The sequence below is a fragment of the Paroedura picta genome, chromosome 2 (assembly GCF_049243985.1).
Source record: "Paroedura picta isolate Pp20150507F chromosome 2, Ppicta_v3.0, whole genome shotgun sequence".
Classification (NCBI taxonomy): Eukaryota; Metazoa; Chordata; class Lepidosauria; order Squamata; family Gekkonidae; genus Paroedura; species Paroedura picta.
Window position 1 is genome coordinate 176,740,878 of NC_135370.1, and position 15,658 is coordinate 176,756,535.

The 15,658-nt window shown below is 48.7% G+C and overlaps 1 protein-coding gene across 2 annotated transcripts in view; it reads left to right on the forward strand.

The window, feature by feature from the left end:
- Positions 1-15,658, forward strand: part of KCNH5 (potassium voltage-gated channel subfamily H member 5) — a 257,699-nt gene that overhangs the window by 226,047 nt on the left and 15,994 nt on the right. For both annotated transcript variants that reach the window (XM_077323911.1, XM_077323912.1), the window contains one exon: positions 2,187-2,383. In XM_077323911.1, the coding sequence (XP_077180026.1) occupies positions 2,187-2,383 (197 nt within the window). The remainder of the gene's footprint in view (positions 1-2,186; positions 2,384-15,658) is intronic.

The window sequence follows — 15,658 nt, forward strand, 5'->3', positions numbered from 1 at the left end:
CCTGCACTGTCAGGACCCTCACAACCCTATCGCTCAGCCACTGTCACCTGCCACCCCCTTGAGCCTTCACAGAATCAGCCTCTCCGTCTGATGGCTCTCCAGCCTCTGTTTAAAAATCTCCAAAGATGGAGAACCCACCACCTCCCGAGGAAGCCTGTTCCACTGAGAAGCCGCTCTGACTGCCAGGAACTTCTTCCGGATGTTTAGACGGAATATAGAATCATAGAATCATAGAGTTGGAAGGGACCTCATCGGTCATCTAGTCCAACCCCCTGCACTATGTAGGACACTCACATCCCAATCACCCATCTACTGTCACCTGCCACTCCCTTGAACCTTCACAGAATCAGCCTCTCCGTCAGAAGGCTCTCCAGCCTCTGTTTAAAAATCTCCAAAGATGGAGAACCCACCAGCTCCCAAGGAAGCCTGTCCCACTGAGGAACCGCTCTGTCAGGAACGTCTTCCAGATATTTAGACAGAATTTCTTTTGTATTAATTCCATCCCATTGGTTCTGGTCCGTCCCTCCGGGTAAAGAGAAAACATCTCTGTTCCATCCTCCATATGGCACCCTTTTAAATACTTGAAGACGGTTATCAGATCGGCTTTGCAAACTACCTTACAAAGTTGTTGTTAGGACAAAATGGGGAAGGGGAGAAGGTTGGGATCTGCTTCGGGTCTCGGTCGCATAGAAAAGTAAGCCGTGAATGAAGTCAGTAAAATAAATAAATACACGAGTGCATTGCAGTTCTTGAGCTCGCTTAGAGAGACCTGGGGTAACCTATAACTTACTATCCTTACAAAGAGTGAAGTTCACAGAAATACTCAGCGGGGCCTGCAAGACGTTGCTCTTCCGCCAGGCATTTGGTTGAGGCCGGGGATAGGGTGCCCGGAGTTTTGATCTGGAAGATCTCACCACTTGAGAAATGTGGGAGGCAACTGTGGCTGGAATGGCGGAGCTCTGGGGTGCTTCTGTGCTGTTTCCACCATCTTGCTTCTGTTGTTTTAATGATAGGTTGTTTAACTGGGGCTGGGGATGTTTTCATGTTGATATGGATTTTTGTTTTTCTTGTGAGCCACCTGGGCCGGCAGTTGCCGGGAGAGGTGGGGTATAAATATAAATATAAATATAAATATAAATATAAATATAAATATAAATATAAATATAAATATAAATATAAATATAAATATAAATATAAATATAAATATAAATATAAATATAAATATAAATATAAATATAAATAAATAAATAGCCTTCATGCTTTGAGCCTGTTGGTCATTGCAGGATTAAATAACCCAGATAACATCGCCAGGTCCCCCTCAGGCATCCCCCCCATGGCCTGCACCAGTCTGACCTCTCTGGGGGCCTTGTTAGATTGTTGCTGTTTAAGATCACTGAAATTGTGTTATTCAGAACCACTGTTAGATTATTCTTGTTGTATTTGACTATGTTATATGTTAGGTCGTTCCATGTATCCCCCCCCATGGTGTTATATGCAAAGTAAACCGCCCTGAGCCATATGGAAGGGCGCCATAAAAATCTAATGAATGAATGAAATTGCCATTCCATAAAGTTTACCATAGAGTTTTCCAAGGATTCCTAGAGCTACTTGCTATCACTCTGATTGGGTGTTTTTTTTTTGGGGGGGGGTGGCTACCAGAAGACCTAATGAATGAATGAATGAATGAATGAATGAATGAATGAATGAATGAATACAAATTCCAGGCCATGCCATAGAGTTTACCATAGAGTTTTCCAAGGATTCCTAGAGCTACTTGTTGTCACATTGATAGGGTGTTTCTTTTTTTTTTTGGGGGGGGCTACCAGAAGACCGAATGAATGAATGAATGAATGAATGAATGAATGAATGAATGAATGAATGAATGAATGAATACCTACTGACCTACTTACCTACATACATATATACCGTTGACAGGCCATGCCATAGAGTTTACCATGGAGTTTCCAAGGATTCCTAGAGCTACTTGCTGTCACCCTGACTGGGTATTTGGGGGGGGGGGTTGTGGGTTACCAGAAGAAACCATCTCAGCATTGCAACAGGCCTGAAAACCCTTGGCTTAAACCAATTAAACTTAGCAATGATTCCAGGAATGTGAGATTATGTGAGCAACCATGGCTAGCTACGAAACACATGTTAATCCACCTTCCCCCCCCTGTTTTCTGTAGGTAAAGGCGACGTGTTCGGCGACATCTTCTGGAAGGAGACCACCTTGGCCCATGCCTGCGCCAACGTGCGAGCCTTGACCTACTGCGATTTGCACATTATCAAGCGGGAGGCCTTGCTGAAAGTTCTGGACTTTTATACCGCATTTGCAAACTCCTTTTCAAGGAATCTGACCCTCACCTGCAACCTGAGGAAAAGGGTAAGTCCTTCTCAGAACAAAAGAGCTCCTGCAATGCTTTGTAGAATGGCCTTCTGGATTTCTTTCATTCAAACGAATTTTCAGCTAAATATCCAGAAGAAGTTCCTGACAATTTGAGTTGTTCCTCAGTGGAACAGGCTTCCTCGGGAGGTGGTGGGTTCTCCATCTTTGGAGATTTTTTAACAGAGGCTGGAGAGCCATCTGATGGAGAGGCTGATTCTGTGAAGGTTCAAGGGCGTGGCAGGTTACAGTGGATGAGCGATAGGGTTGGGAGTGTCCTGCATAGTGCAGGACACTGGACTAGATGACCCAGTAGATCCCTTCCAACTCTATGATTCTATGATTCTAAATTCCATCTAAACCTCCAGAAGAAGTTCCTGACAGTCAGAGCGGTTTCTCAGTGGAACAGGCTTCCTCGGGAGGTGGTAGGTTCTCCATCTTCGGAGATTTTTAAACAGAGGCTGGAGAGCCATCTGACGGAAAGGCTGATTCTGTGAAAGTCCAAGGGGGTGGCAGGTGACAGTGGATGAGCAAGCAATTTGTGAGTGTCCTGCATAGTGCAGGGGGTTGGACTAGATGATCCAGGAGGTCCCTTCCAACTCTATGATTCTATGATTCTAAATTCCGTCTAAACCTCCAGAAGACGTTCCTGACAGTCAGAGCGGTTTCTCAGTGGAACAGGCTTCCTCGGGAGGTGGTGGGTTCTCCATCTTCGGAGATTTTTAAACAGAGGCTGGAGAGCCATCTGACGGAGCGGCTGATTCTGTGAAAGTCCAAGGGGGTGGCAGGTGACAGTGGATGAGCAAGCAATTTGTGAGTGTCCTGCATAGTGCAGGGGGTTGGACTAGATGACCCAGGAGGTCCCTTCCAACTCTATGATTCTATGATTCTAAATTCCGTCTAAACATCCAGAAGACGTTCCTGACAGTTAAAGCATTTTCTCAGTGGAACAGGCTTCCTCGGGAGTTCTTCTTTGGAGGTTTTTGAGCAGCGGCTAGATAGCCATCAGACAGAAATGCTGACTGTATGAACTTAGGCAGATGGTGAGTGGGTGGGCAGGAACGGATGTGCCAGGGTTTGGCTCTTGTGGTCCTTCTTTGCATACCCACAAAATTGCTGATTGCCACTGTGGGATGGTAGGTACATTTTCTTCAGGCCAGGCTGGATTCTGGAGATTTTTGGTGGTGGTGGTGGTGGTGGTGGAGGGGTTCACTGAGGCACAAAATTGGGGTCACTGTGGGTGGGCAGGTAGTTGTGAGTTTCCTGCATTGTGCAGGAGGTTGGACTGGATAACCCTAGAAGTCCCTTCCAACTCTATGATTCTATGACTTACTTAGCTGAACTTTTCTTTTTGCACCTCCTTCCGAGGATTCGATCTGGCTTGCCAGCCTCTGGGTCAGACCTGGAAAGCTCTGGGAATTACAGCTGATCTCCAGAGTACAGAGATAGTCTGTACTGTTGGGCAACATGGCTACTTTGGGAAGTGGTAGGGTTGCCAACCTCCAGGGGGAATACGAGGAAGTCCAAGCACAAAGCAACTACTGTGCATAAACTTCCCAATACAATGTTACAAACTATGTACGTGCTTTTAATATTATCAACGTATACTGGCATCTTGTTTGCTATGCAATAGCATAAATTTCCATGTTGAATAGCGATACACAGGTACAATATCAAGACAAGACAGCTGGCTGGCACTGTGTTCCACAGTGCCTCTGCATCAGCAATAGAAAATTCCAAAATGCATTCTACCCTACCAAGTTTCTTCTCCTCCCCAAACCCTCATCCGTACAAGCACGCATGCTGCATTATACAGAGTTTGGTCTCACAGATACATTTGGGAGCCATTTCATCATTTTTTTCCCCTGTGAAATTTACCAGAGGTTATTAGACTTTCTGTTTTCGTTCAAATGCATTATTCCACTACAGGCAAAGGCCATTGCACCCAGGAATACATTGTTCTTATGGCTGTGCCAGTGATGTTTGGGATTCGTGGTGCTTGGGGAGCAACAGAGGGAGGCCTTCTGGAGTTCTGTCCCCACTGGTGGACCTCCTGATGGCCCCTGGGTTTTGGCTACTGTGTGACACAGAGTGTTGGACTGGATGGGCCAGTGGCCTGATCTAATATGGCTTCTCTTATGTTCTTAAAGTGGACTTCCTGATGGCACCTGGGATTTGGCTACTATGTGATACAGAATGTTAGACTGCATGGGCCATTGACCTGATTCAACATGGCTTCTCTTATATCCTTATGGTGGACTTCCTAATGGCTCCTGGGATTTGGCCACTGTGTGATACAGAGTGTAGGACTGGATGGGCCATTGGCCTGTTCCAAAATGGCTTCTCTTCTGTCCTTATGGTGGACTTCCTGATGGCACCTGGGATTTGGCCACTGTGTGATACAGAGTGTAGGACTGGATGGGCCATTGGCCTGATCCAATATGGTGGACCTCCTAATGGCCCCTGGGATTTGGCCACGTGTGATACAGAGTGTAGGACTGGATGGGCCATTGGCCTGATCCAGCACAGCTTCTCTTATATCCTTATATTAAGCAAAATAAATTTGAAGCAGTAGTTTATTACTTACCTCTCCTCATGTTTTGGCTGGGTTACGTCGCTTAGAGAAAGTGATGGCCATACTGAGGGGGTAAATCTAGACAAGAGTATCAGAGTTCATTATCTCATCACCAAGCTGCAGGTCTCTTTATCAGTCCAAGTCCCCATGGAAACCACACTAATTCTCCCCCCAAATGAGGTGGGGGAAAGTGCGTTTAGGGTTGGCTTAGGAGCTGCTTTACCTCATAGCTGCCAAATCTTATCTCGGTTGGGCGTTTGTGTGTGTGTGTTTCAAGCCAGATTAATAGAGGTTATATAAAAATTTTATTTGCCCGAGCGAATTTCATCGGCATGATGAATGGATTTACGAAGCGTGCGCCCAGATGCTTTTATGGCCGGAATGGATTTCTTCTCTCCATAGCTGCACTTCGTCATCAGATAAGGAGCGCGGAGAGGCAAAGTAACTCAAAAATAGTATGAGCTGAAAAGGAGCACTCATAGTAAAACAGAGGTAGCCTCTAGATTTGAAATCCCTCAGGTAAGACTTCGCAACTTTGCCTTGCCTTCAAACCCAGTTTGGAGAGGTGTGACAATCAGGCCAGACTTTGGAGGGCCAGTTTGGTGTAGTGGTTAGAATCATAGAATCATAGAATCATAGAGTTGGAAGGGGCCATACAGGCCATCTAGTCCAACCCCCTGCTCAACGCAGGATCAGCCCTAAGCATCCTAAAGCATCCAAGAAAAGTGTGTATCCAACCTTTGCTTGAAGAGTGCCAGTGAGGGGGTTAGGAGTGTGGACTTCTAATCTGGCATGCCGGGTTCGATTCTGCACTCCCCCACATGCAGCCAGCTGGGTGACCTTGGGCTAGTCACAGCACTGATAAAACTGTTCTGACTGAGCAGTGATATCAGAGCTCTCTCAGCCACATTTCCCTCACAGGGTGTCTGTTGTGGGGAGAGGAAAGGGAAGGAGATTGGAAGCTGCTTTGAGCCTCCTTCGGGTAGGGAAAAGCGGCATATAAGAACCAACTCTTCTTCTTCTCTTCTTGTGGCACAGCGGTAGAGAGTCTGGTTGGAATGCAGAAGGTATGAGCTTGGAGCCCAGGCATCTCCAGTTGAAAGAGCCAGTTAGTAGGTGGAAACGACCAGGTACTATGTGATATGAAATACATGAAACCCCTGGAAAGTGTAAATAAATAACATTGACCTCAAGAACATAAGAGCATAAGGAGAGCCCTGCTGGATCAGACCAGGGGTCCATCTAGTCCAGCAGCATCCAACTCAAACAGTGACCAACCAGTTCCTCTGGAGGGCCAACAACAGGGCAGAGAGGTCCAGTCCCTCATAAGAATACAAGAAGAGTCCTCCTGGATCAGACCAGGAGTCCATCTAGTACAACATCCTAAGTCACACAGTGGCCAGCCAGTTCCCCTGGAGGTCAAACAACAGAGCAGAGAGGCCGAGGCCTTCCTAAGAACATCACAAGAGCCCTGCTGTGTCAGACCACGGGTCCATCCAGTCCAGCCTCCTGTCTCACTCAGGGGCCAGCCAGTTCCTCTGGAGGGCCAGCAACAGGGCAGAGAGGCCGAGGCCTTCCTAAGAACATCAGGAGAGCCCTGCTGGGTCAGACCAGGGGTCCATCCAGTCCAGCCTCCTGTCTCACACAGGGGCCAGCCAGTTCCTCTGGAGGGCCAGCAACAGGGCAGAGAGGCCGAGGCCTTCCTAAGGACATCAGGAGAGCCCTGCTGGGTCAGACCAGGGGTCAATCTAGTCCAGCATCCTGTCTCACACAGGGGCCAGCCAATTCCTCTGGAGGTCCAGCTACAGGGCAGAGAGGCCGAGGCCTTCCTAAGAACATCAGGAGAGCCCTGCTGGGTCAGACCAGGGGTCCATCCAGTCCAGCCTCCTGTCTCACATAGGGGCCAGCCAGTTCCTCTGGAGGGCCATCAACAGGGCAGAGAGGCCGAGGCCTTCCTAAAGACATCAGGAGAGCCCTGCTGGGTCAGACCAGAAGTCCCTCCAGTCCAGCCTCCTGTCTCACACAGGGGCCAGCCAGTTCCTCTGGAGGGCCAACAACAGGGCAGAGAGGCCGAGGCCTTCCTAAGGACACCAGGAGAGCCCTGCTGGGTCAGACCAGGGGTCCATCCAGTCCAGCATCCTGTCTCACACAGGGGCCAACCTATTCTTTTGGGCAGTCAATGGCAGGGCACAAAAGCTGACGCCGCCATAAGAACATCAGAAGAACCCTTCTGGGTCAGAACATTAGTCTACCCAGTGGGCAACCAGTTCCTCTGAAGGGCTAGGAACAGGGCATAGAAGTCCAAGTGTTGCCTCCTGGCTCTGGGATTCCAAGGTTTAGTGCCTATAGATATGGAGGTTTGTACACAGCATTCTCAATTAGACGGCAATAGCCAAGATCGATATAAGGACATTGCATTATCAGATATTTGATTCTCAGTCCATTTCCTAATAATCCCTCACGTAGAGTTTGCCTTTTTGGCCTCTGCAGCACCCTGGGTGATTTGATGGACCCAGGTCTGATTCGGTCCCCGGCAGCTTTGCGTGTCCATGCGACCCTCCGTTCAGATAAGAAAGCAAGAGAACAAACACTTCATTCTATAAAGCAGCAAATTATTTCTTCAATGGAATATCACAGTTTACCAAAGATGCACTCAAAATGTTTTAAAAACCTGCTAAAGAAAGGCGCATCAGAATGAAAAACTCCCGAGATTCTACTTCCTCCTTCTTGGGTACTTTTCGGCTTATCTGAACCGAAATCACCAATCCCTGCTTCAGATCCTCGTTTGCCGTGCCAGTTCCTGAATTACTTTATGCCCATTGTTCTGTTTCTGCCTGACCTACCTTACAGGGTTGTTGTGAGGAAAGGGAAGAGCCACGTTTAGGGGCACGAGGAACACTCTGCAGAAAGGACAGGATAAAAATGCCCTAAATAAATAAGGAGAACTAAATGGAACCTCCATGGTCAAAGGCAGTCGCCCTTTGAACACCCCTGCTGGAGTGTTGAGGAACAACAGAGAGGCTTTGATTTCTGGGGTTCTCTGCTTGGCTGGCTTTGTGAAACGGGAAGCTGGACTACATGGCTTCTGTGAGTCTGATCCCCGAGGGATGTTCCTATGTACTGATTTTTGGGTTTTGTTCTTGAAACAGCTTTCCTGTTCAAAGGTAGTGGATTCTTGGCTTTTCAGTGTTAAATGATAACAGTTGCTCCTTTAGAAACAGGAGCCCACTGGCAAAGGAAGTAAAAAAAGGCTCACTGGAAACCCCTGACATCTGACTGTTAAATCTGGATATTTCGCAGCATGCATTTTGGGGCAGAACAACAGAAATAGCCCTTCACAGGGCTTCTGTCAATCAAAATATTATTTCTCACTGAATAACTGAGACATTTCTTGTTAGTTTGGCTTCTTCCAGAAATGTGCTGAAGGGGATTCCGTCTGTTTTGGAAAGCAGCATAGGTCTCGAGATTGAGAGAACGATATTCCTGACTCATAGCTTCTTTGCATTTCTTTGTGGCAACAAAATGCAGATATTTTCTTTTTCTTGCGGGAGTGCTGGGTTTTATGCAAAAAGTGGGTCACGGGTGGCACAGGGATGTTGTCGGCTTTGAGGCTTGTCATTTGACCCAGGGCAGCAGGAAATCTTCCACTAACACCTTCATTCTCATCCTCCCTTCTCATTAGTCTGCAGAGTGGGTGGTTGGCATTGGGCTGGTTGGCATTGATGGTGACGCTCTAGGAATTCCCCCCAATCTCTATGGTAAAAGCCATTGAGAAGGTGACTGGTTCACACTTCATGGCCGAGTAAGTCACTTCTGTGGGGCGTTCTAGGAATTCCCATCCAATATCTATGGTAAAGACAATTGAAATTGGGTGGGAATTCCTAGAGCGTCCTCAGCTGTGAAATATCAGCCTGTTACCTTTTCTCACCACAGTCTATCCAGGACCGTTTCTGCACCGGAAGCTTCATGCCAGGCTGTAGTTTGAGCCGGCGCAGGTTGCCCCGCCTCTTCCTGCTTCCACACAGGGCGAAGCATTTGTCCCACTGCACCTTGTCTGCCCTGGATTTATGTTCCCGCATGGGGCTGAGGCAGCAGAGTTCCCAGTGTGGAAACGGTCCAGTAAGGAGCTGAGAGCAGATAACAGGATCAGCAAGACAATCCTATGAATCAGGCTGTAGGCCTCCTGACTTCTCATTGGCCACCCTCATTGTGTACCACCACTCCGAGCAGTTTTACCATAGAGTTTCCAATGATTCCTAAGTCATTTCCAAATCGCAATTTTTTTATCTATTATAAAATCAGAACCGTTTAAAAAAAAAATCTAAAGCAAAAATCCTTAAGTAAAAGTAGCTTCTGGTGGGCAAGCTGTCTTGAACTCAGTAGAAAATCAGGATTCGGGTCTGGCAGCACCCAAATGAACAGGAAGATTTCCCAGGCTAGAAGTCAAGTTGCCAGCTCTGGGCTGGGGAAAACCTGGAGACTTTGGGGGCGGAGCCAGCAGAGGGTGGGGTTTGGGGAACGGAGGAACTTCAATGGGGTATAATCCCATACAGTCCAGCCAGCGTGGTGTTGTGGTTAAGAGCAGCGGCTTCTAGTCTGCTCTAGAGCTGGGTCTGATGACCCGCTCCTCCACAGGCAGCCAGCTGGGTGACCTTGAGCCAGTCACAGTCCTGTTAGACCTGTTCTCACGGAATTCTCCTGTCAGAGCTCTCTCAGCCTCACCTCCCTCACAGGGTGTCTGTTGTGGGGAGAGGAAAGGGAAGGCGACTGGAAGCTGCTTTGAGCCTCCTTCGGGTAGAGAAAAGTGGCATATAAGAACCAGCTCTTCTTCTTCTTCAGTAATATCAGGGCTCTCTCAGCCTCTCCTCCCTCACAGGGTGTCTGTTGTGGGGAGAGGAAAGGGAAGGCGACTGGAAGCTGCTTTGAGCCTCCTTTGGGTAGAGAAAAGTGGCATATAAGAACCAGCTCTTCTTCTTCAGTAATCTCAGGGCTCTCTCAGCCTCCCCTCCCTCACAGGGTGTCTGTTGTGGGGAGAGGAAAGGGAAAGTGATTGGAAGCTGCTTTGAGACTCCTTCAGGCAGTAAAAAGCAGGGTAGAGAAAACAACTCTTCTTCTTTATCTTCTAAGTGGTCATTTTCTCCAGGGGAAGTGATCTCTGTTGCCTGGAGTTGAGCTGTTATTCGGGGTCTGCCCAGGCCGCACCTGGAGGCTGGCATCCCTAGATGTTTGCTTCCCACAGACAAAGCTCCCTGCCTGGGCTGTCTCCTTCCAGCCCTTCCCCGGATTGTTAATTCAAGGATGTGTCAGCCTCCAGCTCTGCTCTTTCCCGGAGCTGGCATCCTGCCCACCTGCCTCCAAGCCGCTCTCTTCAACGCCGTCCAACGAGCCCCGTTATTATTTCTTTTGTGATCTCGCAGCTCATGGCAGTCGGCCAAAATGTGTCCGACAAAATTATTTCCCCAAACTAGAACAGGGAGATTTTGCAACAGCAGCTACGGAGAGGACACTTTTTTTACACACTTTTCTTGGATGCTTTAGGATGCTTAGGGCTAATCCTGCGTTGAGCAGGGGGTTGGACTAGATGGCCTGTATGGCCCCTTCCAACTCTATGATTCTATGATTCTATGATTCTATGATTCTAGGAGAAGAAGAAGAGCTGGGGGTTTATACCCCGCCTTTCACTATATGAAGGAGCCCCAAAGCGCTTACAAACATGCTTCTTTGAGCATTCTTGACCCTTCTCTCCCCACAGATGCCCTCCGAGGTAGGTGGGGCTGAGAGAGCTCTGAGAGAACTGCTCAGCAAGAACTGTTCTAACAGGACTGTGACTAGCCCAAGGTCAGCCAGCTGGCCGCATGGAGAAGAGGAGTGCATAATCAAACACAGCTGTCTGGATTAGAGGCCGCTGCACTTCAACCATGCATTGGATCCGAATCTGCCCCCCTTTTTGTGTGGGGGCGAAACACACGTTACCAGCAGATGTAAATTCTTCAATGACAGGGTTTGCAGCTGTCTGAGCTGGTGGCAGAAGTACCTTGACTGAACCAAGACACATCCCTAGAGTTGAGTAGGGCAGGGGTAGTCAACCTGTGGTCCTCCAGATGTTCATGGACTACAATTCCCAAAAGCCCCATGCCAGGAGTCGATTAATCTTTTATTTTTAATTTGTTAAACATTTGTCAGGCAATATGACCATATATGACTGTGTCAAGACATCACCCCCTTCTAAAATGGCCAGTGATGGGCCTGGAGTGTGTGGGAAGGGGAGGGGCCCCAGATGGGCGTGTCCACAGCTCTGCTTCCCAACCATATTCTGCACGATTAAATAGAATCATAGAATCATAGAGTTGGAAGGGACCTCCTGGGTCATCTAGTCCAACCCCCTGCACTATGCAGGACACTCACAACCCAATCGCTTGTGCTGCTTCTGGAGTTTCTCAAAGCTTGAACAACGTTTCAGGGGTTTCTCAATTTGAGAAAGTCTGACCTGGAGATTTCATGAAGGAGCCTGGGGAGGGCAGGGTTTGCATCGGGAAGGTTATATAATTTCACGAAGTCCACCCTATAAGGCAGCCCTTCTCTGCGGAGAGCTGGCAATCTGTGCGTGTTCCAAGACAGCTTCAGACCCCATCTGAAGCTTGGCAACCCTACTGTTGCGTGAGGTGGGGAATTACTGAGAAAAATCAATCCCCCTTGCTTTTCCAGTCAGCATAACACTTGCAGTCTTGGGGTGTATCCGTAGAGGCATTGCATCGAAATTGCATGATATCATAGTATGCTCCATTGGTCAGACCACACCTGGAGTTGTGTGTGCAGTCCTGGAGGCCTCGCTAATAATAACTACGACTTCTGCTTTGTTTTTATATTCGGCCATTCCCAGTTGGGGTGTGGACAAAATGGAGAGGGTGCAGAGAAGAGTGATGAGGATGATCCGGGGCCTTTAAGAGGAAAGGCTGAGTGTTCAGCCTGGAGAAGAGGAGGTGGGGAGGGGACAGGATGGCTCTCTTGGAGGATCTGAAAGGTTGTCACTTGGAGGAGGGCAGGGAGTGGTTCCTGTTGGCTGCAGAGGAGAGGACACGCAGTAATGGCTTTAAACTACATGTAGAATGGTACCGGCTTGATATCGGGGAGGGGGGGGGATTCATAGTGTAGTTCAGCAGTGGGATCAACTGACTGAGGATCATAGAGCATAGTTCATAGAGTTGGAAAGGACCTCCAGGGTCATCTAGTCCAACTCCTGCAGAATGCAGGAAAAAAGGCAGTGAGCTCCCCATTACTGGAGGTCTTTAAGCAGCGGCTGGACAGATCCTTCTCTTGGATGCTTTAGGCCAGGGGTGGTCAAACTGCAGCCCTCCAGATGTCTATGGACTACAATTCCCATGAGCCCCTGCCCGCGTTTGCGGGCAGGGGCTCCCGGGAATTGTAGTCTATGGACATCTGGAGGGCCGCAGTTTGACTACACCTGCTTTAGGCTAAACCTGCTTGATCAGGGGGCTGGACTAGATGGCCTGGATGGCCCCTTTTAACTCTGCAATCCTAACAGTGACATGTAGAACTGCAGCCGGGTAAGCGGATAATAGAATGGCCTGTTCTCTCCTGATCTTGTGCGTCTGTTGAGCTCCAGAGTAATACAGTGTTGTCCCCTGGGAACTAGAGGTGGATGAAATCTCTTGTGCAGGCCCATCCGTGGCAAAACAGAGGGCTGTTCATAGGTGCAAAATGCTACCTCGGAAGGGGGTGGGTTCTCCTTCCTTGGAAGTTTTTAAGAGGGGACTGGACAAGCACTGGTCAGGAGGGCGTATTTGCGAGGTCCTGCGAAGGTCTCTCGTAGCACTGTGCGATTCTGATTCTGGCATCAGCAGTTCGACCCACCACTCTTGACAGATCGTTTGAGCATCTCTCACCGTAGATCTTTCCCTTGCTTCCTCCTCCTCCTCCACTTCCTCCTCCTCCTCTTCCTCCTCCTCCTCCTCCTCCTCCCTTTTCCGTCCTCAGCCTTCCATTCCCCTCCCCTACAAGGTGCCTCTTTTTCTTTGCAGGGAAGTGAGGCGACATGGATGCAATTTAGCTCAATTAAGGGGGAGTTAGACTTGACAGGGATCAATACTGTTTCATTCTGCCCACGAGTCAAAAGGCCTCGCCAGCACTCCTCGTGCTCAGAAAAGGCCATCTCTCTGCAGCCCCGAAAGCTTTCAGGGCTTCCTCTGGCCGAGCGTCCTCCGACCTTTAAGAAAGGAGGAAGCCGCCGGGAAGGCGGCCAGGCTGTGAGGATTAATTACTCATCCAGAGCCTCCCACGAACCTCATGCCCAAGAAACTGACCCCAGCACTTCGTCAAAAGCATCCAAATGTGCTATGTTTCCAGGGCTTCAGTGTTGCAAGCGTTGTAGGTTTTGTTCAGGGTCAGGCAACTTTTGGGGCGGAGTTCTGGAAGATGTGAGGACGTCAGGGTGCTGGCAAACGGAAGGGAGAGGGGAGGGCGGGGCCTAGGCCCGACGCTCTTGCAGCACGCCAGGTCCCAGGGTGCCTAGGCCTCAGTTTGTGGATCTGGGAAACTATTTGTTTATTTATTTAACTAGCTTCAAAGCCCGTTCCTTAGAACAGGCCTTGAAAGCCCCCCCCCCCCCAGTCCCCTGGCCAGGCTGCTTAAGGTAGCTGTGGGCCGCTCGAACTGTGGAGAAGCTGGATCAAGTGGGGCCGGGCCGGAAGGCCCTTGTTAGCGTTAGCAGGCCTCGTTAGCGTTAGCTTTGCTGGCTGCACCCTGATTGGTGCTATTCCAGCTCGGACACCCAGGACACGTTCCACCCCCTAGGCTGTTTCACAAATATTAAGAGGAACAATGGATAAGGATTTGTATACCGTCCTCTCAATATGGCTCAGGGCAGGGTACAAGACGGGTTAAAATTGATAGTCAATTTTAAAAAAAACGACACACTACCTCACTGTTAACAGTATGAATCGAAATAAAAACTTGATTAGCAGCACTGAGCAGCAGCAGCCTCCAGAGCTACCATCTTTCAGAATTACCATCTTTCCGCAGGGCCTATAAGATGGAGCTCTTCCGCCAGGCATATGGTTGAGGCCAGGGCAGAGCCCGGGTTCCATCCAGGGTCCCTGATCCATCAGCCAGTTTTTCTCTCCTCTCTCTCTTATGGAACTAATGTCTGACCTCTCTCTGAACAAGCGGGGAGAGTCACAGACTAGAATGCCATCTTTTTATTGTAACAATGGGCACTTATGGGGCTTTATGTGATTTTACTGCGATTTTTAATTTTATTGTTAACTACCGTGAGACCTTTTGGCGAACGGCGGTATATAAATCTAACTATAAATAAATAAATATTTATTCCTACTTGCGATTTTTATCCCGCCCCTCCCAGCATTGCTGGCCCATGGCAGCTCACAACCGTTTACAAAGTAGACAACATAAAAAACATACCATATATATTTAAAAGCACCCGATAACTGCGTCATTTACAAGGACCTGTGGAAACTCCATGAAACTGATGAGCAGCAGGCTTATAAAACAAATGAAAGGAAGACCTTCGCCCAAAGAGTCATTCACACGTGGACTTCCCTGCTACAAGCATACACAGCTTCAACAGGGCATTGGATGAACATCTGGAGTAGAGGTCCCTGAGTGGCTCTTAGCCCCAAGGGGTAGTTGTCTGGGGTAGTGATCCTGTGTGTCGGTGCTTGGTGGGCAACAAGGGGCATCTGGGGAAAAAAATCAAAACCAAGTCCACAAAACTCATCTTTGATGTTACCCATCCAGAGCTGATGAAACTCAAATACTTTGGCCACCTCATGAGACAGAAGGACTCCCTGGAGAAGAGCCTAATGCTGGAAGAGATTGAGGGCAAAAGAAGAAGGGGACGACAAGGAACGAGGCGGCTGGATGGAGTCACTGAAGCAGCCAGTGTGAAATTAAATGGACTCCAGGGAATGGTAGAGGACAGGAAGTCCTGGAGCAGGGGTAGTCAAACTGCGGCCCTCCAGATGTCCATGGACTACAATTCCCATGAGCATTGTAGTCCATGGACATCTGGAGGGCCGCAGTTTGACTACCCCTGGCCTGGAGGATCATTGTCCATGGGGTCGCGATTGGTCAGACACGACTTCACCCCTAACAACAATAGCAACAATCCAGAGCTGACCAGGGAAGGGTAGTATATAGGAATAAAATTGTGTGTAGTGTAGTGCAGGCTTTCTCAACCATAGTTTTATGAAATCCTGGGGTTTCTTGACAGCCCTGGAAGAGTTTCCTGAATGGAGTTAATTATTTTTTAATATCGTTTTTTTTATTTGTTACACATTTATAGCATGATATGACCACATATGGTTATGTCAACTGCCCCCCCCCTCCCAAAATGGCCAATGAGAGGTCTGGAAGGTGTGGGAATGGGAGGGGCCTCAGGTGGGCGTGTCCTCAGCTCTACTTCCCAACCATATTCTCCACCATTGTGCCACTTCTGGGGTTTCTCAAAGCCTGAAGGATGTTTCAGGGGGTTCTCAATGGTAAAAAAGCTGAGACATGCTGGTATAGTGGTTAAGAGTGGCAGCCTCTAATCTCTCGAGCCTGTTTTGATCCCCTGCTCCTCGTTCACATGCAGCCGGCTGGGTGACCTTGGGCTAGTCACAGTCCTGTTAGAGCTGCTGTCACAAAGCAGTTCTGTCAGATCTGTCTCATCCCCGCCTACC